The sequence below is a fragment of the Nuphar pumila genome, chromosome 1 (genome assembly GCF_984573655.1).
Source record: "Nuphar pumila chromosome 1, dmNupPumi1.hap1.1, whole genome shotgun sequence".
Lineage (NCBI taxonomy): Eukaryota > Viridiplantae > Streptophyta > Magnoliopsida > Nymphaeales > Nymphaeaceae > Nuphar > Nuphar pumila.
Window position 1 is genome coordinate 7033893 of NC_143249.1, and position 27400 is coordinate 7061292.

The following is a 27400-nucleotide window of genomic DNA, read 5'->3' on the forward strand; positions in this document are numbered from 1 at the left end:
AGAACAGATTTTGAACAATCATTAACACCAAAAGAACACTCATGAGAAATGAGAACCATCTCTTTCCCTTTCTCCTCAAAAAATTGAAAGAAAAAGAGAGAGAGAGAGAGAGAGAGAGAGAGAGAGAGAGAGAGAGAGAGAGAGAGAGAGAGAGAGAGAGAGAGAGAGAGCACAAAACTTTAGCTGCACAAAAGCTTCCAAATCATGACCAAGAATCTACCTTTCCATCAACGGGCTTGGGGCATCATCACCACTGTACATAGATGCTTTCAGTGCCATTACTCTTCAATAAGTGGAAAAAATAACCCAACAAAATATCATCAAACAGTTTTTTCTCCATTAAGACATCCAACTTCTGTCAAAACCAGCCAATCCTGCAAGTCGAATGCCATTCATTAAACACGTGCCAGAACTTATATAAGATGAATGGAAGTTTTTTTTGCTAAGAAAAACCAAATAGTATGGTAGTGCATGTTGTATAAAAACAGCAAGCCAAAAGTCTAACAATGATCTTCAAAGCGAAGTAGCTACCCAAGAAACATAGAAAATTAGAACTTATTTTGATTACTAGTTTCAAACTTTTTGCATGTGTCAGGCAGATTAATTTATCTTTCATGGTTCTGGTAGGTAAGGAATTGAACAAAGGAAAATTCCTTACACTTTTATCTACACCGTGGCTGTATGTTGCAGATGTACGGTTGCAGGTTCAATGAAAAAACAGTACGGCATCATATCACATTGGTGAAAATTTGTGGTCGTGGTCTAGCTCTCATGATAGTCTCATCATTATGCCTGATCCACTCTGATAGTCGCCAAGGTTTCTGCCATTTCCACTTGAACTGAAGAAGCCACTGGTTGTGACTCCTCTTCCATCTCCATATCTTCCCTCCCTGTCCAGCCACTGCCAGCTTCTTCCCAACAGTTAATTGCCCGAACATGGTTGTCTGCAACACTAAATCCAAGTTAGCTAAAAATTCTTGTGACAAAATATTAAAAGAATTACAATGGGTTGACGTGCCTTCCTTGTCTGACTGGAAAGCAACACATTTCTTGAACTCGGGCTATTTGCTATTCCGGCTGTATATTTAAGTTGTTTTGGTGCTGGTACTCCCGTAGGAGAGGACGAACCATTGCTGTCATCTGCAGAGTGCTTTGTAGATCCATTTGGACTTGCCTGTGGTTCAGATTCTTACAATTTTCAGTCAAAGTTTTGGCCTTGGAGCAATTGTGCATGCACGTATGCATGTGCATGTTAATGCTAACAAAAACAAATTAACACACCATAAATTAAACCAGTGGACCAGTTGCAGTATAACAGACGAGTGACAACCACAGCTTACAATTAACACTTGAACCAACTCAAAAGATGGAGCAACATAATCTGCATGAGAGAACTGGATTCCAAAGAGTACTAGAATCAATATGACACTAAATAAGATGGTTGGCATCATAGCAAGCTCCAGCGGTTGCAAAAGTCATTTGGTATGGTTACCAAAGCTTTATTTCATTAAAGAAACTAAAAGCAAAGAAAACTTCAACTTGAGAGCTTCACTCTCCTTCCTGCACCATATCTAGGCTATTGAAAGATGCCTAAAACATAACAGCAAATTTGTGTAACCTAGTGCAAGGAGTCAGCCAAATCCTTGTCATACAATCTGGACCGTAAGTTAGGTAGGTGTTCCACTCTGCAACCTGTACCGTTTCTACAGAATCTTGAAAGAACTAAGAAGTCAAACTTGTGATGGTAATATTGTGTAGCCAACTTAGTAAATTGGGTTGATCAAGTCCCTCTGACCAAATTTGGACTCAATCGAGCAGGCCTGGGTAAGACAGTTCCAACTTTCAACTCGTGGCCACCAAACATATTTCCCCTTCATGGCAGAAACAAATGAAGGGCTGTAGTGGTACTTCAATCCTATGAATAGATAGATTCAAAACCAAAAGGCCAGAAGGGGATAGAAAGTATGCATTATCATAAAGATAGTCTCACCAATGATGATGGGATCAAAGAAGCTGCAATAGCATGCTCTCTCAACCTAAGCTGCTTCTCAGTTTCCTTTCTTCGTGCTTCACTCTGTCTTAGCAAACCAATAAGTTCGTTCATCTGCTCCTTGATCTCCTTGTTCTCAATTTCTTTATCTCGTAATCGGTATCTGTAAATAAATTTTGGTATATACTTAACAACATAGGCTATGCAAAATTGGTAAATCAGCCAGAGAAGTAATTGCACAAACAAATGTGAGAACAGAACAAGTTATTCAGGATCACAACTTGCTTCTAGTATCCCTTAAAAACTTGACATAAGATTTGCAAAATAGACCAAATAAAATGAGTTTCACATTCAAACTTGTTCAAGGTACCTGGCATCAGCAGCAGCGTCAAACATGTATTGAAGCAAGCTCTTTGCATTGCCCATTGTACGCAGTTGATTCCATCGACTGCGCCCTGTAAATGCACGTTCTTGTTCTTCTGCTTCAGAGAGTTGTGATGCCATTGATACAAGTGTATTTGAAGATATGTTTAACATATTTTCCAGTGATGTGATTCTTGACAACCTTGCATCTGGTGACATTGCAGATATCCTGATGGGAAAAGGAACCAAAATAGTAGCTTTTTTATTAAAAAATCAGTCTGTAACATGCTTGTCATCTTATATGCTGCAACTTTGTTCATTGCATCCCTATGCCCAGCATGCATGATCAACCATATTTCAAAAAGAAAATATGAATGGAAGGACATACCTAGCAGATGCTCCATTCTCTCCTTTACGTGGGCTAAAACCTTTAGATATGTTTTCATTCACTTGTTTCAATATAGATAATTCTTCTGCCATTGCAGCTCGTCTAGATCCAAAAACAGTGACATCATTTTTTTGAATATAATGATGATTCTCTTTTCTTAAGGAAAAAAAGGGAGAAAACTTTGAGCTGCATTATGAAGCCACCTTTCTTCCAATTCAAGCATTGAAGAGAGAGAGAGAGAGAGAGAGAGAGAGAGAGAGAGAGAGAGAGAGAGAGAGAGAGAGAGAGAGAGAGAGAGAGAGTACATACATTTGGCTTTGCTTCTCATATTCAGAACAGACCTCATGAACATTCACCATCACTTCCAACTCATGATCAAGCCACCGTTGCAGTGATTTTTCATTACTCTGAGGCTGCAGCAAATGAATCAGCATATTTTTTCAGGTAAATGAATGTAATTCTAAATGTTAACTTTCCCTCCAGAAAAAAGCGAATGTTAACTTCCAGACGGGAGTCCTCTGATGCATAGAGGCCCAATAATTTGTATTCCAATCAAGCAGCCTGAACAGTTTGGGTGACGGATTTTATCAGATCACATGAAGTACATGTGGCACCCATCCAACCCAAGCACTATTCAAGTTGCAAGTGAGGACCATGATTTCTAGATTTGGAATATTCTCCATGGGTCAAACTGTCAAAGTGTTCAATAAAATGCATGAAACATGTAGGTTCAAATCTTATTCCATACACTACCTGGGCAGCTGGAGTATTTCCACTTGTGCAGACTGGAAAAAAAGGAAGATATTAGAATATAACTGATGAACAAAATATGTATCTTTCATGGGCTAACAATCACCTGCATTATCACGTATTGAAGATTTGCGAGTTTCTAGCAACTCTTTCAGCCTCCTTGTCGCCATTGCAGATTCTTCTGTCTTCCTTTGCAGAACCTAGATAGAAGAGCTTTTTGTTATATTTAAGAAGGACGCCTCTTAATATGAAGAAAAGACTACAGTCCTAATTAACAAAAGAAATACAAAACATTATGAAAGTTTTTTCCTGTCAATTGCAGAAAAAATCTATAATTTTCTACAGAAAAGAATTTTATGCATGAATAACATATGTATATACATTCATAGTAACTAGGTGTGAAATTGTCTATGAAGAGACAATACGCATACAAGCATAAATACTTTATAAAAGAAGTGCATGAAGACACTCTCACAACACTTGAACAAAATACGCAAAAAGCGTAAAAGTAATAAACATGCAATAATGCATGTATTTCATAAAAAGGAGCAAATGCTTGAGACTCTCAAGCTTGAAGAATTACAAGGGGGAACACCCCTATTTATACAAAAGCAAAGAGGTGCAAAGGGAGGGCTCCCAAAGGAGTCGTTGGGGAGCCCCCAACGGTCATATTTGTGACTGTTGGGGGCCCCCCAACGACTCTATTGGGGGAACACCCCTATTTATACAAAAGCAAAGAGGTGCAAAGGGAGGGCTCCCAAAGGAGTCGTTGGGGATCCCCCAACGGTCATATTTGTGACCGTTGGGGGCCCCCCAATGACTCCTTTGGGGGACCCCCAATGCACTTTTATGAAAAACAAAAACAAAAAATAAAAAATAAAAAATAAAAAGAATACAAAATACAAAAAATAAATTACAACATATTCCCAATTGGAATATGCGCAAGATATGATTTACAAGAATACCCTTTTCGGGTAAGAAAATAAAAATATGCATAAATATATATATTTATATATGTAGAGATACATATACATATAATATAGCATGACTTCCTATATTATATGTATATGTATCTCTATGTATATAAGTATATATATTTATACTTACAACAAGGTTTTGGAGATACATTTTAACACTAGGATGATGTACACATCCGCTCTTAAGCATGATATAAAAATTAATCCACTTGAACAGTTGAGGGTTTTTTGTTCTTGTCGGAAAGTTATCAGTTAGAAACAATAGGCATTTGAGATCTAGAAAGTAGATAACTTACCTGGCTACCTACTTTAAGTCATACAGTGAGTTGATTCTTTGATATTCTTCAGCCCATTAATATATCTTAATGCCTAATTGGTTATATGAAATGCACGAATTAGAATCACTATCAAAGGCATAAATGCCTTAAATATTGTACATGAAAAGTGTTAAAACAGTCTTGCATTATCAACCCTCTTTAGCTCTTGCTAGCATATTCAACAGCCAGAACTTGCACAAGGTGATGAACAAACACATAAAGCATGAGTTTAATATTATGAATGCAGCTGAATCACACCCTTGTCATAGGTACAAGAGAAATGTTAAAAAGGACCCCTCGTGAACTGATTTGAGTTAATAAATTATGTACGAGTGCTGCATATTTTGATAGAGTAACGCATATCAGTATATTATTGTCATGAATAAAGGAAGTCATGCTAGTTAGGTAATTAAATTCATATGCCATTTAAAGCAATAAGAGGATGCATTGTAGGCAGTAGTTATGGATAAGCAATTCTTAAAGCCATACAAACTAATTGAATGAGATTAGACATTGTAGTTACTAAAATAAAAAGTTATCCTTATATCCCGTGAAAATTTCTCCCCTTCAACTTCTTTCCCTTTTGTTGATTTCTGCAGTGATTACTGTGACATAGCATCCAGTTGGAACAATCCATTCCTAAATTTTGAAATTATGGAACTGGAACCTCTCATGCAAGTTATTTCTACTTTCATATCTCTAAAGCAACATTATTTCAAGAATCAGTCTGAAATAGTACCATTTTCTGACGTTGATTCAGTGTTTGTAGTTTATGCCGCTCATACTCATTTCGCCGTCCCTCCTTCTTCAGCTAATCAAGACCATGGAGATCATTAAAATCATGAAGTCAGTAAAGAGACATCATCTAACTGCATACAATTCCACAATAATAAAGCCAATAAGAATTAGAGGCAAACATCCAATAACAATAGAGGTTGGCATCCAATTTTTCAAAATATATACCTTAAGCATATCTTTCTACATCAGTCAGTTACTGAAGTCATGAATTAAACAAATACAAAGATTATAATTTGAAAAAAGCTTTACGGCTTACAATAACATACACATTAGAATTATTGAAGGCATAATTGTAATTTAATTCATATCTAACGAGGCTTTCCTTATATAATATCAGTATAAATGAAAAACACATGCACTCACACACACTTGTGCACATATATGAGCGGGAGAGAGGGGTAAATGCAAACCCTGATTGTGGCTTGCTTTCTTGTGATCCAATAACCTCTCCAAGTAGGATTTTGTGTCAAGTTTGATGATCAGTTGATGACATACATATATAACCTTTTCGAGTGCTCCTATAATCAACATCAACCATTCTCTAGTAATAGTCCCAAAGGCTAATGCCTTAGCTGATAGTGGCCTGAATCAATAGGCTTTTCACAACATTCTATTTGGTCCATGGTGACTTAAGATGCTATAAAGCACTTTATCAGAGAAGACTGCCTCTTTGGTGGAGGCAAATGACCAAGACACTGCGACCAACATCCCACATATCAAAGGTGTGAAGTGTGTATAGAAGCCACAATGAATCTATGACTCCTGGAACTTCTCATGGACAGTATGCCAATCCAATGGAGTGGAATTTGATGGGCAATTTTTGCTAAATTTGACTTCAACATGATCCTTTATCCTTTATCATGCACATATTAAAAGGGAAGTGACAGAGAAATAGCTTACCTAGAAAAGTTCAAGCATGATAAACCTATGATACCATGAAAAGACCACCAGAAATTTACCTGCAACAGTTCCTTCTCACGAGAGGCCTTCCACATACGAAATTGTTCAGCCTCTTGCTTTATTTTGTTTTGCAGTTGGACCTATTTATTGAAAGAATAGATTAGCATTGTAGAAATTCTTCCATGGTGTAATAGATAAAAGCCTGAAAGGATAGATCCATCAGAACAAATATGATTGAATAATGAATATTAAAGGCCAAAAAGAATGCACAAAACCTTCTGAGCCTTTATAGATTGTGTTTCCTCTTGTAGCCGTCTTGCTGCTTCATCACTTCTTTGCTTCTGCTTTAAAAGATGAACATGGCTTTCTTGTTTCTTCTTCAGATCTGAAATCTGCACAAGGAGTGTAACCCACTCTAGTTGATAATAGGAACCAAGTCACATACTTTGTACCGACCAATACAGACAAAATGAGAAGACTAGAACCTGTGCCTCAAGAGATTTCAGATTTTGCAAATGAATATCCTGCAATTTTTGAGCTTGACCATCTGAATTAGCAGAAAGGTTTTCAACTTCAGCCAACAGTCGGTCCCTCTCTTGCTGTTGCAAACAAAGAATACACACGTAATTAGATCTGAAAAAACTTACAAGGAATCTTGTGTAGCTGAAGGTCTACAATCTACCTCTATGGCCCTTTTCTCATCCTCGAGCTCCATTAGTTTCTTTCCAAAGTGCTGCTTAAGCGACTCAGTGTCAAACTCACCAATCATTTTCATCTCTGACTGCATAAGGAAAATCAAATTTGAATAAATAGAATACCTGATGCCAAAATATCCAAAGGGAACAGTTCAAACATTTAGTTCCAGTGATATTCTATTTCTATGCATCAGAAATGCCAAAATATCTAAATGGAATAGTTCAAACATTTAGTTTCAGAGATATTCTATTGCTATGCATCAAAGATTTAGGTTATCAATATACTGGAACATTTCAAAGTGGATTTTCTCAAATTATAAATTCTAAAAAATAGCACAGCACAATCTTTGACATCAGCGTATAAAAAAGCTAACGTTATGGATAGAATACACCCGACTGGATACAGATAACTAGTACAATGGTCAATGAAAATATGGCATTTTCTAGTATAGAAGTAAATTTGTGCCAAGAAATGTTCATGTTACAATCAATTACTAACGTAAGCTCCTATAGCATGGAAAAGAATGATGGAATATGTGAGGCTTCTTTGATATATACTGCTAAATGATAAGGCCTGTAATGATTTAGAGGATAGAATGGATAGAGCAGGAAAGTACCAGAAGAATCTGAGAACACAAGCAGAAGTCTACAGAAGCTGGAATCATGTAAAAACTAGCCTTATCTAAAGAAACAGATATTTAGATAAGCCAGTGCTAACAGAAAAAATGGAATAGTAATAATGGGGAGACATCTGTATTACTCCAAAAAGGCTTTTAGAGTTGGTCCATGAGTAGACAAAGACCAATATATAAATTAGGATAAGGTACCAGAGATCCTAGAAAATGTGCGAAATCAGCTAAAAGAAAGGGAAAAGAACAAAAATCTTCCATCAAAATCATTGGAGAAAAGAAGTAAAGATAATTTAAGGATTTCTTTGAAGTGGTCATGCCTATACATTAGGACCCCTTTTTCCAAGTCTGGGGATGGAGAGCTAATATGAATTGTATGAAGTATGTGCATCCTGACTTGGAGAAGAGAGTTGTTCACCATAGTCTCAATGAATAAATTTCTAGGTTATTGGACATTTTAGCAGTGTCTGCATTAATAGAAAATGAACAATCTTTACAGGGTTTAAGTTGGAAACTTACAACTTTGCATTTACATGAGATTAAATAGTCAATGATTAGAAAAAGTATGGTGAAGAATATGCAAGACCCGACCTGCAACATTTGATGCAATATAATAGTACAGATCTCTTTGTCTCACGGCTCACAAGATTCTATTAACAGAATTTGATAGAGGTCAATTACTATAAATGTGTAATTTACTTGTTTCTGTTCCAAACGTTTGTTCAGTTCATTCAACTCTTTGTCCATGGTATGCTGCACAAGAGTATGCTCCCATTCTTTTTCGGCTTCTTCATCTACCTCTTTGGAATTATCACCTGCTGAAGGTATTATCACAGGCAAAAAACAACTACATTAATTAGGAACTTCAGGAGGCATTTTGATGAAAAATAGAATTTAACACAAGGGTGAGTAGATGAAATCACCAGGAGTAAGGGCTGTCCTTCGTATTTCCATTGGCATCAAATTGTTAGAATAAGTGGTGTTGGATGATTGAAATGTCTTTGAGGGTGTATCATGAAATGCATGATGAGACCCAATAGCAATAGGCTCTGCCATATAGCGATATGACTCCATTCCTTGCAATCCGCTCTTCAAACATTCTCCCATTTCAAAACAGCCACCAGTTTTCTGCACAGCAAGATAAAAGTGATGCAGATACAATGCCATGTGACACTAAAAAGAGGAAAAGAAAAGAGATCATTTAATCAAAAGCATGTTCAAATCACAGAAGGTGCATACTTTGCATGCATATTCTGCTGTAATTTACATTTTGAGGTGTCAAAATTCTTATCTATTGAATTTGCTTTGATACTCGGAGCCTCGAGTGATAAGAAAAACACATCATGAAGCCAAAGAAATGCGAACCTGCATATTTGTTGCACCCTGATCTATGGGCAGGTGTCTGCTCCGATATTCATTTAGTTTCTGACAAAGTTCCACATTGGTTGCCTCAAGCCAAGAAATCTTTGCTTTGAGAGCCTAATTAAAACAATTCATAATAAAAAAATATAGTAATTACATCAAGAATTTTCCATAAAAACATGCTAAGCTGAAAAAAAAGTGTTATAAGTACACATCATACTTGCACTTCATCTAATGAAGCACCTGCACGAGCAGAAAGTAGCTCTGCCTGCAAATATTCCAGCTGCTGGCGCATCCTTAGCATTTCATTTGATATTGGGTCTCTATTTACCTGCATAATTAAAAAATTCACATGACTCAAGATTTAAAGATCCAAAAGAAGAAGGCAGTCTATGATCACAACGTTTAAATGGGTCTTGGTCTATAAATGTAGAGAAAATCCCACGAAAAAGATAGAATTCAAGTCTTACAATGGGCTTATTTTGAATGTTCCGAGCACGATTTGCATATTTGAGAGTGTTCAGACTTTCCTCTGCGTTAATATCAGCAGGACTAATACAAGCTGCGAAGGCATGCAATTCAATGTAAAAAGCACAAGAGAAAAGTATGTGAAACACTACAGAAAAAGTGCATGGTAAACAAAATAATGAACTATATCCATGGGCTTGACAGATTACACAACTAAGAAAAGGTCAAAGTCTCAAGACTTCCATAAAACAGATCATGGCCATATAACATGCCACAGATTGAAGTGCCTCTTGCACACATGCAAATGTCAAAGCAGCGATAGACAGATAATACAAATGAATTTTACGAAAGCTTTTTGAAGTGGACAATGTAGATTTCATTACATCGGATCAGCATTTATTGTCATTTCTTCAGTTCTCTCTCTCTCTCTCTCATTTTGTCATGGCAAGCATGACTTGAGGCAATCTCCCATGGCTACAAAAAGCATAAGAAGGTTGAAACAAAAATAACTAGTACACTTTGAGCAATTGCATGGAACTTCAACATACTACAATGGAATTTAATATGCATCATTACTTCACTTTTTATCTAATAGTTATCTACATGCAGCATGATAGGCAAGCTGAATGAAGCTCAGGCTGTAGAAGAGCAGGAGACCAGACACCATTTCTTTCAAGGTTCGGCACAGGAAAAAATTTAAATCATTCTTAAAAAAGGCTAGGTTTGCCAGGCTTTACCTATCATAACAGTTCTGCTGTTTCCACCAAGGGAATCCTGCGAGGACGTCAAAAATGAATATGAGGTTGAGAAAGAAAAAGAAAATGATGTTTTCTTTTGTGCCAGTACAACTATAAACAACTGCAGCAAGATAACCTTAATCCATATAAAACATGGTATGAAAATTGAATAACTTGAATTTGTTGATGCTGGACTACAGTTAAGCAAAACTTATCTACTAAGTGAAATCCGATCAAACCTGCAAGAGACGAGTAAGTTTGCTGTCCCTGTAAGGAACATGTGCACCTTCTTTCCGCTTTTTCTCATCTCCAAGTGCACTTATGACATTTCCAAGTGCAAGAAGCCCTCTATTGATGTGAACACCTGAAATAAAAAAAAGTAAAAAAAAGGAAAAAGGAACTTTGTGAAGCTTCTGATCCTACAAGGCTGCATGAGTCCTTGCATGCCTAAGTTTTAATTGAGCAGAGGTTTACCCTCCTTGAAACGAAGGCCATCAGACCCTGTCCTTTTAGCACGTTCTGAGCCAGCAAGATCCACCAAGTGAAACTTTGCGCAAAGATAATCTTCACAACTATGATCTCCTGGCTGGTTTTCCCCAGAAATAGGAAGATTTACTCTAGAAAACAGCTCCATTGTGATTGTGAAAATGGCATGTGAACGACTGTACAAGCAGGACAGCAAAATAACAGAAAAAAACATAAACATAGGCAAAAAATTGAAAGGACAGAATAGCACTTCTCCGACTTAAAATTCAAGCATTGCTGCCTTATGAGAATTAGGAAACTCAGACATCAGTGGCATCATTGAAGATAAGTGCAAAGATGTCCATCTCTGCGCTTATTGCCATTACAGCATGTTTATATCTCCAGCATTTGGGTAACTAAGCCTACTGGAAACAAAAGACCAAAATATGCAGCAAATTAAGTGTATACATAGACAAAAATTATAAAAAATAAATAAAATATTATATTTGAGGAGAGGAGTCTGTTAAAATATGTATATATAAACATATATATTTCTCTTTTCTTTATTGTACATCCCAAAACCTGATAGGGGTATTATGATAATTTTCCTGTACCATTTTATTTTTAGGATTTTCTTTTGTTTCTTTTTTGTTTCTTTTTTTTTCCTTTTTATTTAATATGTAATAGGACCACATGGGGCCCCACCCATCTAGTCGTTGGGGCCCCAACGGTCATTAATGTGACCGTTGGGGCTCCCAACGACTAGAAGGGAGCCCCATGTGGTCCCTCTCTCTCTTTTCCTTTCCAATATAAATTAGAGGGCTCTCCCTCTTGTAAAGTAAGGGTTTTTACCCTCTCCCTTAATAAAGATTAATTCTTTTTAGCCCTTTGGCTTCACCCCTTTGTAGGTTTATGAGTTTACACTTTATGTGCGTATGGTTGCCCCTTAGTGGGTTTGTGTATTTGCACTTTAAGTGCGTGTATTTATGGGTTCATTATTGAACCTCTTGTGTTCAAGCTCATTTTCTAAGATGGTAACAGAGCAAGGTTGTGATCGAGTTGTTCTTTGGTGCATCGGAAAGCGTGTTATTTAAGAAATTTTAAGAAAAAATGGTGAAGTATTCACTTTTCTCTCTTTTCTTTCTTGAAGTTATTCGGTATGTATTCTTTTTTCTTAAGTATCATGCATTATGAAGAAATATCTACTTCCTTGATCATTTATATGTATGTGTTTTCTTTGTCGTTATGTTTTTATTAAAAATTAAATCAAAATGTATTTTGCACATTTAGTGCTTGTGTTATTCGGTTCTTCATTGAACCTTTGTTTTTTCGTATATCACATTACACTTTTTTGTATGTTTTGAAAAGTTTAAATGATAATTTTTAAACCGGTGAACTTGTTTTTTCGAAAAACTAGATATATGATTGCTCAAAACTTGCTTTAATGGGTCGTTAATCATGTTTATCTTTCGAGCATAATTTGATGTCAATCTCACTTGAACTTGTGTGTATGGCTTTAGGAGCTTTGAACTTATATTTTATGCTTAACTTTGTTTGTAAGCATGTCTTTCATATGAATAGTAAGTCTTTAGAGAAAGTTATGTTGAGATTAAAAATTTTGTGATATATGTAGTGTAAAACTATTGATCTGTTAAATTATGTATCGATATTTGTAATCTCATATATATTTATATTCATATATATAGATACATATACATATATACTATGTATATATGTATATATATATATATTTTCTTATCCACCCAAAAGGGTATTTCTGTAAATTCCTGTTTTACGCATATTCCATTTTAGAATATGCTTGTAACTTTGCTTTTTCTTTTCTTTTCTTACCCTTTCTTTTTTTCTTTTTCTTTTTTGCTCTTTTGTTTTTTGTGCCACATAGGGAGGCTCCCCAAAGAGTCGTTGGGGGCTCCCAACGACTCTCTTGGGAGCCCCCTATGTTGTTCCTTTGCTTCCTTATAAATAGGGGCTTCCCCCTCTTGTATTTCTCATGGCTTTGAGTCAAAGCCCAAGTGCTCAATAAAGTGATTCCAATATTTTTATGCCTTTATGCATTTGTGAGTTTTTGTGAGTTGTGCTTTTGTGCACAAGTGTTCTAAAGTGTTCTTATTGTGCATGTGTGCCGGATTTATTATCAAGAATATTAAGGTCTTGATCTTAGTATCTTGTTTGGAGATACTTTTACATGGTATCAGAGCCTTGTTAAAGGAGGATCGTGCATCTCTTCATTTTTGAAGTGTCTCGAAAAACGTGCCTTCAAGTTATTGAAGTTTTGAAGTGGATCATCTCCTTCGGGCAATATTTTATTTAGAAGCATCTTTTGTCAAGAAAGATTTGAAAATCATTTGAGGTACGTGTTATTTTCTATCTTTTTCCCTCTCTAATGGGTGAAAAAGACTCTCACTTCTCCCTTGGTTTTAAACTTAGTGGTTCGAACTATCATGTTTGGGCCGGCAATATGGAAGCCCATATCAAAGGGAAAGGTCTTTGAGGGTACGTTCAAGGTTCAATATCGGAACCCGAACCCAAGCATACAATCATAGAAAAATGGGATATTAAGATTCTTGAAAGTGAAGATAGACAAAAAGCCCTAGAAGATTATTCAAAAAGGCATGATGAGTGGAAAATGAAGAACTTCAAAATCTTGTCTTGGATTTTTTCATCCGTAGAAACCAAGATCAACGCCAACATCATTAAATTCAAAAAGGCCTTTGAAGCTTGGTTGTACCTTGAAAAAATGTATACTTCAAGGGACTTATCTTACAAATATTACCTCCAAAAGAAGGCCTTGACCCTTCAACAAAACGATTTGTCTATTCAGGAATATTTTGCCGAACTATCATCTATTTGGGATGAGCTTGCTATGCTCAAACCAAAATGGAGCGGAGAAGCAATCGAGTTAAGACACAAACAACTAGAGGAAGATCGATTCTTCAATTTTCTAAATGGACTTAGACCCAAATTTGAGCAAATTCGGTCTTCTCTTCTATCCGCCTTCACATCTCCCTCTATTGAAGATGTTATCACTAAGCTAAGTGGTGAGGAAACCCGTATGAGGATTAGTAAAAATAATCCTAGCATCCTTGTTGCACCTTCTCAAAATGATTATGAAGCGATTAATGCTGTGTCAAGACCTGGGAATAATATGAAGGCCTACAAACCTCCTCATTTCAAAAATCAAGGTCAAGGAGGAAATGATCGATATGGCAAAAGAGATTATAGCAAATTAACTTGCCATTTTTGTAAAGAACCCGAGCATATCAAACCCATTTGCCCCAAATGGAAGAAAATTCTTACAACGGCTATGGCATCCCAACCAGAGGAACGACCTTCTTCATCAAATGAGCCTTTTTCCCTTCAACAAATTGTGGATGCTCTTCAACCTCTTCTCAAAGGAGGCATTTCCGGAGCCGCTATGTCATCCTCCTCTTCTCTCGGTAAGACATCTTGGCTCCTAGATTCCGGTGCATCATTTCACATGACTCCAAGTTCTTGTTTTCTTTTTAATTTTTCTAAAAATTCTCTTCCATCTTTTGTCTCAACGGCGAATGGAACACCTATTGAAATTAAAGGAATGAGCAGTTTTGAAAAACAAGACTTCTTTATTCCAAAAATTTGTCTTATACCAAAACTAAACTTAAATTTACTCTCAGTTTCTCAACTCTCGGACTATGGTTGCGATATAAAATTCTCTTCTAATAAATGTTGGATACAGGATCGCCAGTCCGAGAAGTTGATTGAGGAAGGCTCTAGGAGAGGAGACCTCTACTATGTTGATTTTCTCAAAATTCCCAAAAACCAATTTTGTAATGTTGCTCAAAACAAAGATATTCATGTATGGCATAAGAGATTGGGTCATCCCAACATTGTTAAAATCTCTTATTTGCCTTTTATTAAGCATCTTTGTAATGAAAATTTTGTATGTAATGAATGTATTCTTGGGAAAATGAAAAGTCTTCCTTTTTCTCAAAGATCCATGTTTACAACAAAATCTTTTGAAATTATTCACTCCGATGTATGGGGTCCGGCTCCGGTGATATCTAAAGGAGGTTTCTCATACTATGTTATCTTTGTGGACGATTACACTAGATTTAGTTGGATATATTTTCTTAAACATAAACATGAAGTTTTCTCGATTTTTAAAACATTTCATATGATGATTTTAAATCAATTTAATGGAAGTTTAAAAATTCTTAGAACCGATTCGGGTGGCGAATATCTTTCCAATGAATTCAAAAGTTATCTTGAAAATCATGGTATTCTCCATCAAAAATCTTGTCCTAAAACCTCACAACAAAATGAGTTGGCTGAACGAAAACATAGGCATATTATTGAAACAACACGAACTTTGCTCATTTCACAAAATATTCCGAAAAGACTCTAGGCTGAGGCAGCCCTTACATCAGTCTATCTCATAAATAGACTCCCATCAAAAACCTTGAACAAGGTTTCCCCTTTTGAAAAATTATACGAAAAAGAACCTGATTATAGCAGGTTAAGGGTTTTTGGATGTAAATGTTTTGTCCTTACTGATAAAAATGACAAACTCTCCCCCAAGGTCATTCCTTGTGCCTTTCTTTGTTATTCCGAAACTCAAAAAGGTTTTCGTTGTTATGATATTAAAAATGATAAACTATATGTTTCCAGAAATGTAAGCTTTTTGGAAAATATCAGTGGTTTTGAAAAAATTGAATCTAATGACGAGAATATAGACTATTCTTTTCTGTTTGACCTGTTGACTGAAGATGATGATACTAGTGATGATGAGTCAAATCAGAATGACTCAAATAATACTGAAACCAATTTTGTGCCCCCAACGTTTCATCAACATGTCAATGAGGAACCGCATAGAGATCTCATAACCTACACTCATAGAGATAGAAATACTTTCAGAAGTGCCCTCGAAAGATATGATGATGCTAGTGGGACTACTCCTCAAAGTGAGGAAAACCTTCGTAGGACCGAAAGACAGAGAAAACCCCCCTCTAGGTTCATCTCATATGAGTCTTTTTCACCTAAATATAGAGCTTATCTAAGTGCCATTCACTCCTACATAGAACCTAGAAACTTCAAGAAAGCACGAAAATGTCCTGAATGGATAGTCGCTATGGATAATGAACTTGAAGCTCTAAGGAGAGCAAAGACATGGGAATTTCAAGACCTTCCTAAAGATAAGAAAGCAATAGGGTGTTTAAGGTTAAGACTAAGAGTGATGGGTCCCTCGAGAGATACAAGGCCCGTTTAGTTGCAAAAGGATATAGTCAAGAATATGGGATTGATTATGAAGAGACCTTTGCCCCGGTAGCTCGAATGGTCACCGTCCGATGTCTTATAACCATTGCCTCAATCAACAAGTGGAACATATATCAAATGGATGTTAAGAATGCATTTTTAAACGGAGATCTAAACGAACAAGTGTATATAGATGCTCCTCCTGGAATGGAGTCTCCTAAAGGAAAAGTGCTTTGCCTTCGAAAAGCACTTTATGGTTTGAAACAAGCCCCCAAGGCTTGGTATGATAGGTTTAACTCCGTAATGTTAGAAAATGGTTTTTCATCCTGTTTTACTGATACTGCTTTATTTGTTAGAAAATCTAATGCAGGGATTGTTATTTTGCTTCTATATGTGGATGACATGCTTATAACTGGAAGCGATTCTAGAGGGATTAAAAGCATAAAATCAATTTTAAAGGATAAGTTTGAAATGTCTGACTTGGGATTTTTAACTTATTTTTTGGGTATTGAGGTAGCATACTCTCATAGAAGATATTTTTTGTCTCAAACTAAGCTTGCATCTGATATTATTAACAGGTCAGGTATTACAGATGATAAAGTTTGTGAAACTCCTGCTATAGTAGGAGCTAAAATGAAGATTGATAATGGTGTTCTTCTCTCCGATCCTACTCCCTACAGACAACTTATAGGATCGTTGATGTACCTAAGTATTACCAGACCAGATATCTCACATGCAGTGCATACAACAAGTCAATTTCAGCATGCACCAACTTCCATTCACATGAGTGTCGTCTTACGTGTCGTAAGATACCTAAAGCATACTCTTAATAAGGGAGTTTTTCTGTCATCCTCTTCTGAGTTAAAATTAATTGCTTATACTGACTCTAATTGGGGAGGTGACCCAAATAACCGTCACTCCACCACTGGTTTTGTGTATTCTTAGGTGATTCTTTAATCTCATGGAGATGTAAGAAGCAACAAAAAGTTTCTCTATCTTCGACTGAAGCTAAATATCGTGTCATGGCAACTACTACCATGGAAATTGTATGGATTCATCAGTTGCTTGAAGACATGGGGATCACTATTGAATGACTCACTAAGTTATGCTGTGATAACAAGAGTGCAATATACATTGCCAAAAATCATATTTTCCATGAGCGGACTAAGCACATTGAAATGGATTGTCACTATGTTCGTGAAGCCTACTTAAAAGGAGTCATTGATCTACCTTATGTTACTTCAGAATATCAGTTGGCAGATTTTTTCACCAAAGCCTTATGTGCCCCAAGATTCAACTTTCTCCTTGGCAAACTCTCGGTCATCTTGCCCTAAGTTTGAGGGGGGGTGTTAAATTATGTATCGATATTTGTAATCTCATATATATTTATATTCATATATATATAGATACATATACATATATACTATGTATATATATATATATATATATATATTCTTATCCACCCAAAAGGGTATTTCTGTAAATTCCTATTTTACGCATATTCCATTTTGGAATATGCTTATAACTTTGCTTTTTCTTTTCTTTTCTTACCTTTTCTTTTTTGCTCTTTTGTTTTTTGTGCCACATAGGGAGGCTCCACAAAGAGTCGTTGGGAGCAGGGCTCCCAACGACTCTCTTGGGAGCCCCCTATGTTGCTCCTTTGCTTCCTTATAAATAGGGGCTTCCCCCTCTTGTATTTCTCATGGCTTTGAGTCAAAGCCCAAGTGCTCAATAAAGTGATTCCAATATTTTTATGCCTTTGTGAGTTTTTGTGAGTTGTGCTTTTGTGCAGAAGTGTTCTAAAGTGTTCTTATTGTGCATGTGTGCCAAATTTATTATCAAGAATATTAAGGTCTTGATCTTAGTATCTTGTTTGGAGATACTTTGATTATGTACTCTTCTACACTCTCATCATATTTGTTGTTTCAAATTAAAGGTATGTGCTTATCCACTAAAAAGTCTTATATGTGGCTTCTTATAATATTGTGTGTTTTTCGGAAAAATTCTTGACATATATCATCTATGAAAAATTTCTTATTAAGTTTTAATTCTTTTAACAAGGCTTACCTAATGTGTCATTTCATATGAGCAATATTTGTTTGGAAAAGTTTTTTTTTTATGACGCATGTTGAATTAAAATTAGTTTTTATTAAAAGGAGTAGTCTTGTATTATTGTCATATGAAATATAGTTATTTTTGCATCTTAAAGATTTTTCAATTTGATTGTCTTCAAGTGTTTGTCTCATTGTAAAATTTATGGTTTTTATTAATGCTTGTTGCATAATTGTTGAATTATGAGTTGGTTCTACTTCTAACCTCTTAAGTCATACATTTTTGATAAACTTATGAGTTTTGAATTTTTCCTCCTCAACAAATATTTGATTTTCTAGATTTGTGTCTTAGTGCATTTTTATGTTGTTGTGCGGTTTTAACAAGTTCATAAACTTATTATCCTTTTTGAGTGTGGGTTTCTCCCACCCAAATGAAAGTTATTATTCTTGTATACTCTTTTTGAGTATTTTTGTTAAACCCTAGTGGTTCTTGTGAGTATATGCTCCTTAAGAGCTTTCGTGGTTGTTGTGAGAAGATTGTTTGTGAGTATCTTTTATAGATACATTTGTGGAGTTCCTTTTTTCTTACATGGTATCTTTCAAAGATTCAATTAAGAAATTAATATTTGTGAACTTTTGTGGTTCTTTTAAGATTGGTTGTGAGCATCATTTGAGGTTCTAATTGTGGAATTCATTTTCTTTCATGGTTTTTCACATGAGATTTTCAAGCTTCATAATCTTACCACCTTTATTAAGAATGCCTATATTGGTCTAAATTTGTTATTTGCTCATTCAAAATTATTGTCATTCGACATCTTGTATTACATAAAATTGCATCTATTATCATCTATGTCACAGGGACTCAACAAACTGGGTGTCGCACCATCGTCGATGCGACGTGGGTGTGGGTGCGGCACCCAGTGCGGTCAACCTGACTCTGGGTACAGTCAACGCACCCAAGGTCATTATTTGTGTCTAATTTTTTGACTTAAAAAAAAAGTACGTCCGATGAAATATGATGTTGAGGGAGGATTAGGGCAATTTTTTTTGCCCTAATCCTCCCTTCCTCTCCTCCTGAAGCCTCCGCCGGACCCCGACGCTGCCGTCGACCGCTCCGCCTCTGCTCTCCTCTTTAGGTACACTCTGTCCTCTCCGACTCCCTCTACTCTCATCTTCGACCCCTCCCTTGCACAAAGAGGGTGCAGGGAGGGGGCTCAGCCCCTCCCCTGCACAATATATATATATATATATTTGCCGCACCCCTGCACCCAAGTTTTTTGAAAGTGTTGCACCCTCGCACCCGCACTTGTACCCATGTGACATAGATTATCATTTGGTGTGCATATAATTGCACTTTATATCTATCATAGCTAAGGCTTGATTTGATTCTAGGATTATTCCAAATCAGTTCTTACGCATGATATTGCTTATTTGAAAGGTTATCTTTTTATGAGTATTCTTTGCCTTTTATGACACTTTTGTTGTCCATCACAAGTTGTTATATAATGCACTATGTCACAGGGATTCGGCTAGCAGGGTGCCGCACCCGCATCGACGCGACTCGACGCGGATGCGGGTGCGGGTGCGGCACCGGGTGCGGTCAACCCAATCCTGGGTGCGTTGACCGCACCCAGGATCATTTCGGTCCATTTTTGTTTGGATTTTTTAAAAAAAAAAAAATTTGCCCTACGAAATGGGCTGCGAAATTTTTTTAAAAAAAAAATTCTGCTGACAGTTGCTGCTGATAGCAACTGCCTTTTCAATTTCGTAAAAGATTTTCTCTCTCCACAATAAATGACAGCAGCGGCTGCTCCTGCCTTTTCAATTTCGTAAAGGATTTTCTCTCTCCACAATAAATGACAGCAGCTGCTGCTCCTGCCTTTTCAATTCCGTAAAGGATTTTCTCTCTCCACAATAAATGACAGCTGACAGCAGCTGCCTTTTCAATCCTTTTTCGTAAAGGATTTTCTCTCTCCATAATAAATGATAATGATGGTTTTTTTAGTAAAGGATTTCTACTGTTCTCCTATTCTCCTGACGAAATGGGTGCGTGCAGCTGTATATAAAATGAAATTTGAAAAAACCCGCATCGCATATATATATATATATATATATATATATATATATATATATATATATATTATATTTTTGCCCCTGTCGCACCCCCGCACCCGGGTTTTTTAAAAGTGTCGAATCCCCGCACCCGCACCCGCACCCGCACCCGCACCCGCACCCATGTGACATAGATAATGCATCAATCTTCTTGGCCTTGGTATTGAATCAGAGATGTTTGTTGAGGTAAGTTATGTGCACCTCGTGTTATGTCTTTTTAGATTGTCAACTTGTAGTTTGACTCTAAATGACTTGTTATGTGATCTCTGATTTTGAGTGTGTGGTATCACTCATTTTTCTTTTGGCCATTGATTTTATTATGGATGTTCTTAATTATGTGTACCTGTGATGGATGTCTAACTTTTAAAACCATAGTGTTTCTAGATATATTGAAAAATTGATATTTTTTTAATTGCATTTCCATTACAAGCATTCTTGCCTCAATTGTCTTCTCCTTTTGTGCCTCCTATCTAAGTGTCATCATATGTAGATAAGAATTGTTTGTTCACACCTTTGTGTGTGCTTTTAGCTCATTGTTGGTTGTTTGCTCTTGCTCTAGTAGTCGATACACTTGTTTTAATTGTCATTATATGTAGACAAGAGATGTTTAGTCACGCCTTCGTGTGCTTTTAGCCCATTGTCGGCTTTATACTCTTGTTTTAGCCGCTGAACATACTTGATTTTGAGTGTCTAGACAAGAGATGTTTATTCACACTTTCATGTGTGATTTTTAGCCCATGGTTGAATTTTGTACTCTTGTTCTAGTCGTTGATACACTCATTTCAAGTATCATTATATGTAGACAAGAGGTATTTATCCACACCTTCATGTGTGCCTTTGACCCTTTAGTGGCATTATATTTATATTCTTATTCTAGTCGCTTCTGCACTTGATTTGTGGGTTTTGGAGGTCTAATGAAGTGATTGCTTGTAGTAGGATGAACTATTGTTGAGATTTGCAAAATTCCATATTTATGAGAATTCTTAACCTAGTTTTGACTTGCATGTATCATTCCATTTATCATATGGGATTTCTTTCTAAAATTTTTAATCCTTACTACTTGTTTCTTCCTTGCATAGAAAAATATTTATCGATAAAAGTTCATATCATTAATATGCATATTTGGAAATCACTTTTACATTTTGAAATTTACCCTATAGGGAATTTGGGTATTTTGCATATTAAGTGCTTGTGGTTCTTCGGCTTTCTAGTGGGCTCTTGTATTTTTCTAATATTTCATTCTTAGATATGTGAGAAATTATTAACTCATATTTTGTTGATAAAATTAATTCTCTTCAGTATTGATTTATGTGTATTGAACATGCTTTCTTTTGTGCGCCATTGTACACATCCCTTTGAGGAATTAGTTCTTGTATGAACAATGTCTCTTTGAAGACATTTCTAATGCATAAGGCTTTTTATAAAGTTCTTTGACATTCAATAAAGAAGTTCTTTATTTTTTTTCATGCCTTTGTGCATGTGTATCCGTGCCTTTGTGCACACTTCTTGTCTTAAGTATTAGTGTTGATTCAATAAGAAGAAATATCTTTTATGCCTTTGTGCATATTGAACTCCTTTGTGAGTATTTCTTGTGCATTTGGGCACATATCTTTCCTTAAGAATATAGTGAGTTTCTCAAAGCATATTTAAGTTTAATTCTCTTAATGATATTTTCACATAGTACTCGATTAAAATACATATAATATCTTTTGCATAATTGTTTTGATGAATCATATGTTCCTCTTGATCAATGTTATGGTTTCTTGACTCATCTTGTTTGAAATTTCTATTTGATTGAAATGCAAATATATTTTTTACCTGGAGCTCTTTGGTTTGTGCCACAGAATCTTAAAGATAAGATGAAAGAAGTACCTATGATACATCATGGAAGGTGCTTGGGGATGATCATTAAAAACAGTTGAAGGCTGACATTTGCAAAATTCTTTCATGTGCTCTAAAGATGATGACTTCCATTGAAGATTCTTGAAGACTTGGAATCCTTCCTTTATATCTTCTAACTTTTCGTTATCCCCACGTAAAGTTTGAGGGAGAGTATTAAAATATGTATATATATAAGCAGTGTTGTGAAAAGCATTGAGGCGTAGCGAGGAGCTCCACGAAAAACCGAGATGAGGCGTAAGCCTCAAGGCGTAAAGCGTAAGCCTCAATTTTTTTTTAAAAAACTTTAAAAAAATTCTAAAAAATATCTAAAAATACAAATAAATAAAGAAATACTTTATTAATGAAATAACAACCAATAAGAAATAGAAAATCTCAAATAAGTACTAAAAATATGAGATTAACATATAAAAGTAACTAAAAACTGATTATATAACTAGAAAATATATGAGATTAACCAAAAAAAGTTAAAATTTACTAAGAAACTGATTACATAACTGAAATAACTGAAAAATATATGAGATTATTCTAAAAAATATGAGATTAACATATAAAAGTAACTAAAAAATGATTACATAATTGAAAAATATATGAGGTTAACCAATAAAAGATAAAATATACTAAGAAACCGATTAACTGGAAAATATATGAGATTAACCAACAAAAGTTAAAATATATGAGATTATTCTAAAAAATATGAGATTAACATATAAAAGTAACTAAAAAACTGATTACATAACTGGAAAATATATGAGATTAACCAAAAAAAAGTTAAAATATACTAAGAAACTGATTACATAACTGAAATAACTGGAAAATATATAAGATTAACCTACAAAAGTTAAAATATATGAGATTATTCTAAAAAATGTGAGATTAACATATAAAAGTAACTAAAAACTGATTACATAACTGGAAAATATATGAGATTAACCAACAAAAGTTAAAATATACTAAGAAACTGATTACATAACTGAAAAATATATGAGATTAACCTACAAAAGTTAAAATATATGAGATTATTCTAAAAAATCTGAGATTAACATATAAAATTAACTAAAAAACTGATTACATAACTGAAAAATATATGAGATTAACCAAAAAAAGTTAAAATATATTAAGAAACTAATTACATGATTGAAATAACTGAAAAATATACGAGATTAGCCAACATAAGTTAAAATATAGTAATATACTAATAAACTTATTACATAACTGAAATAACTGGAAAATATATGAGATTAACCTACAAAAACTTTGTTGATTATGTCTCTGAAATCTTATTGTAAAAATAAAAAGTTTTGCTCCTTGAGGCACATAGGGCCGCGCCTCAAGGCGAGGCGCACCTTTTGAGCCTCAAGGCGCGTTTTTGATAACATTGTATATAAGTATATATATATACATATATTACATATATATTCTCTTTTTTTTATTGTACATCCAAAAACCCGACAGGGGTATTTTGGTAATTTCCTGTACCATTTTATTTCCATTCTATTTTTAGGTTTTCTTTTGTTTCTTTTTTTTTCCTTTTTTTTCCTTTTTATTTAATATGTAATAGGACCACATGGGGCTCCACCCATCTAGTCGTTGGGGCCCCAACGGTCATTAATGTGACCGTTGGGGCTCCCAATGACTAGAAGGGAGCCCCATGTGGTCTCTCTCGCTCTTTTCCTTTCCTCTATAAATTAGAGGGCTCTCCCTTTTGTAAAGTAAGGGTTTTTACTCTCTCCCTTAATAAAGATTAATTCTTTTTAGCCCTTTGGCTTCATCCCTTTGTGAGTTTATGAGTTTGTACTTTATGTGTATGGTTGCCCCTTAGTGGGTTTGTGTATTTGCACTTTAAGTGCGTGTATTTATGGGTTCATTATCGAACCTCTTGTGTTCAAGCTCATTTTCTAACAGAGTCGGGCAGGAAAATGAAAAGAAAAAGAAGAAAAATGAGCAGTTGAATGCATAGAAAAGGTTGACTACTGCATATAAACAAGTAGACAGGAGATACAGATGCGCATGACAAAACACATGGGAGAAACATCAAAGATAATTTGGTGTCATCATGAAATATATGATAACACAATAGGCAAGCTATATTTGATGCATCTCCTTAAACCTAATGTGTTCCAGATTTTCAGTCTGAAATTGGACAGGCCAGAGAAGGAACATCAACATGCATTTTATGAGAATATTCAACACTAGAATGGATAAGGCAAGCTGTGGTTAATTTGAATGAATGATGCCATGATGGATATGCACAAGAAGCCAGATTTGTATTAGTATGTTGGATGTGTGTGTTTGTGTATGTGTCGTGAGTGCATGCATGAGAGACTATGCAATTTTGACTATAGTGGTTTTTCCTCCCACTAAGATAGTCATCTTTAAATAAGTAGGAAACAAAAAAGATTAGAGATGCAGCCATACCTTGATTGATTGTTCATATTTGTGCTCCCAGTTGCTCGGCTCAATGAACCTTGCTCAAGACATGCAGCCATTTCCCTTTTTGTACTAACAACAATTTCTGTTGATCCTGAAAGAGTTATCACTCCACTGGAGTTTTCACGTATCTGTATAGGCGGTTTCCCAGGAACCGTTGTCTTCCCCACCACTCCATTAGATGCATCTGATTTCTCCAAGGGAGTAAGTTCAAGCAAGTCACACACTTCCTCTTTTAGGATCTGCGCATACAAAAATACTTATCAAGTTCATGCCATTACAGAAACATATAAGATAATGGAAAACATTGAAACAGGCAAAATATGATAAATACAAATATACAAATTGACAAGTGGAAGAACAATAGCTAAAACTTCACATTGGACACAACAGCAACAATATACTTCTGCTTAAACAATAAGCAAGTGAGAAGCCATAAGAATGTTGAGGTAGGAATTATCACAGCTCAAGGAAAGTATGCCAAAGACAAGCAATAAATTGCTGAAAGAAATCATATGGAATGTTCTGACATGCAAAGAACTGTATGAAATTTGTTCCTGTACAAAAATGACCCATTTTCTCATGGAGAATCAATACTTAAGAGAATGTGGCCCAGTCAACAAGATTCAACTTTCTCATTGACCGTCCCTTGGTTATGACAATTGGATCACATCTCATCGCACTGCCACATGGGAAGCATTTTCCATCACTTTTTCTCATCAGAGCCCATTCATAAATGTAAGAAAAGGAGCCTTTTATTGGGACCCATTAGGTGATTTTCACACCTATCTTGAAACAAGCACCAAAGTCTGCTTTCACATGAAAACATTTCATATGAAGAACAAATCACCACGTTTGAAACAAATTGGCCCTCAATGCATGAAACCAACAAAAGAATGACAATAATCACATCCTATCAATAAATAAAAGGCACACAAGGAACTTACTTTCCAGTGGAAAATACAATCTTACAGGATTAAAAAAGTGAAAATGACGGCATCATCCTATCAAGTTCAGAAGTTACAGATGAATATGAAACTCTATAACAGTGAATAAATAGGCACAACATTTCCAAGTAGTTGTTGTCATCGGAATGATGTAGAAAATATTCTCCTACTTTGAAGAAGAGCTAGGGGAAATACTTAGGAGGTTGTCACATGAAAAAGGACAAGAACAAGAGGGCATAGACAAAGATTCACTAAATTTAAATATTAGACATGTTAATGGGTCTATACAGCATAGGCAGAGTTAGTGGTTTGAAGCCAAAAATCCTTTAATAGTGTGGTACAGGTGCCTAAAACAGTGCGCTTATATGGGGTTCTTTATCCTCGTTTAGAAATCCTGCAGCAAATGCATATAACTATGTGAATATCACAAAGTAAAACAGAACAAGTTTCCTCTGGTTCTGCCATGCAATGGACTATTTTAGTTTATTTTATTGCTATTAATTACAGAATACAGTTTCTTGATCTATTTTCAATTTATCCACACACTAAAAGTTTAAAGAGTTTTTCATGGTTCCTATATAAAACATCTTGGCTATTTTTAGACTACAGGACTACTATTTTACTTGATTATATCAGACATTGACACAACATACATATACTTTCTATTTATTGGATATTCTATCATATTTCCTCATCCATGGGAGCCATGCTATACTGTTTCATATTTTTATCAACTTAGAACTTCACGCCATCTACAATTTACTGCTAAATAGGATGATATTTAAAATTACCTAGAATTTCACCTATTTTCGCTGTGTTCTTGAGAATCTGCTGTTATGCAAGTAAAACAGAGCCCAAAACATAGCACCAATGATCTGACGCACGAGCAAAAGAAGCAATCAAGGACAGACCAACGAACCTCAATAAATGAAACACGTAATTGGAATTCAATTTTATGCGTGAGGGCTTGGATCCTATTAAACAATGCATCCATGACTTGAGGTATGATCCCAATTTGGCCATCGTCCCAATAACCAGTTCCCATCGTGTACGTCTTGCCAGAGCCCGTCTGCATCAAAATTTTTAGTCACCAATCTAGAATAGAACAACAGCCTACTAACCAACGTTCAAACTACACAAGCGTACTGCTAAAAATCAAACAGAAACAGCACCAACGCAATCAAATGCAGAAAGAACCCACCTGCCCATAAGCGAGAACCGTTGCATTGTACCCTTGGAACAAACCGTCGACAAGCGGGGAGATGCATTCTTCAAAAATAGAGGATGATGGGGAACCTGTGCTTCTATAAATATGATCAAAGGTAAAAGAATGCGCCCCAATTTGAACCTGAATCAGTAAAACATCAGAAGTCGATAAAATTAGCCCAAATTATCCCAGGATCAAAACCAACAATAAAAAGAACATTGTACAAAAAGGCGACAATCCAAAAATAGAATATATGAGACAATACGACCTAAATACAATCCAAATTCACAGTCCCCCTACCATAATTATCATAAACTATCAGTTATAAGATACCTCCCCAACCCCCATATCCCAAACGAGTAGGCAATACAAAAAACAGAGTTAAACCGCAAGTTGGGGAGCGAAAAAAGATTAAAAAATTGAGATTCCACAGACCACGAAATTGACAAAACCAACCAAATCAAGCAAAAAAAACAAAAGATGACAAAATTCAGAAGGACGGAGGGGAGAGCAGGGAATGCCTGAGGCGTGTTGGGGACGACGGTGACGCAATCCTTGCACCCCTGAGCTCGCTCCTCTGCAATGAGAGGTCGGATGTGCACGGCGACCTTCACACAGCAATCCTCCCCACCAGACTCCATCGGTAACAACACCAAGAAACT

At 35.7% G+C, this 27400-nt stretch overlaps 1 protein-coding gene across 1 annotated transcript; it reads right to left on the minus strand.

Moving 5' to 3' along the window:
* Positions 1–728: 728 nt before the first annotated feature.
* Positions 729–27379, minus strand: LOC149847831 (kinesin-like protein KIN-4A). The gene is made up of 25 exons (XM_090002386.1): positions 27260–27379; positions 26733–26879; positions 26451–26600; positions 24573–24826; positions 10849–11036; positions 10614–10738; positions 10375–10411; positions 9640–9731; positions 9390–9500; positions 9173–9286; positions 8841–8980; positions 8507–8654; positions 7166–7264; positions 6969–7082; positions 6759–6875; positions 6543–6623; positions 5525–5596; positions 3598–3691; positions 3495–3526; positions 3051–3154; positions 2742–2843; positions 2361–2582; positions 1991–2153; positions 1019–1174; positions 729–944 (listed from the first exon to the last, which is right to left on the minus strand). Exons 1-25 carry the CDS (start codon positions 27377–27379, stop codon positions 729–731), a joined length of 3198 nt encoding a protein of 1065 aa, XP_089858512.1.
* Between the last annotated feature and the right edge of the window lie 21 nt (positions 27380–27400).

What these genes read in the sequence shown, in the direction of transcription:
- LOC149847831 (XM_090002386.1), bottom strand. Translation starts at nt 27,379, where the DNA reads ATGGAGTCTGGTGGGGAGGATTGCTGTGTGAAGGTCGCCGTGCACATC. An exon ending in TGGCCTTCGTTTCAAGGAGG is followed by an intron (nt 10,739 to 10,848) that starts GTAAACCTCTGC and finishes TTTTTATTTCAG; the next exon opens with GTGTTCACATCAATAGAGGG. An exon ending in CTTTGATCCCATCATCATTG is followed by an intron (nt 1,175 to 1,990) that starts GTGAGACTATCT and finishes TCTGAACCACAG; the next exon opens with GCAAGTCCAAATGGATCTAC.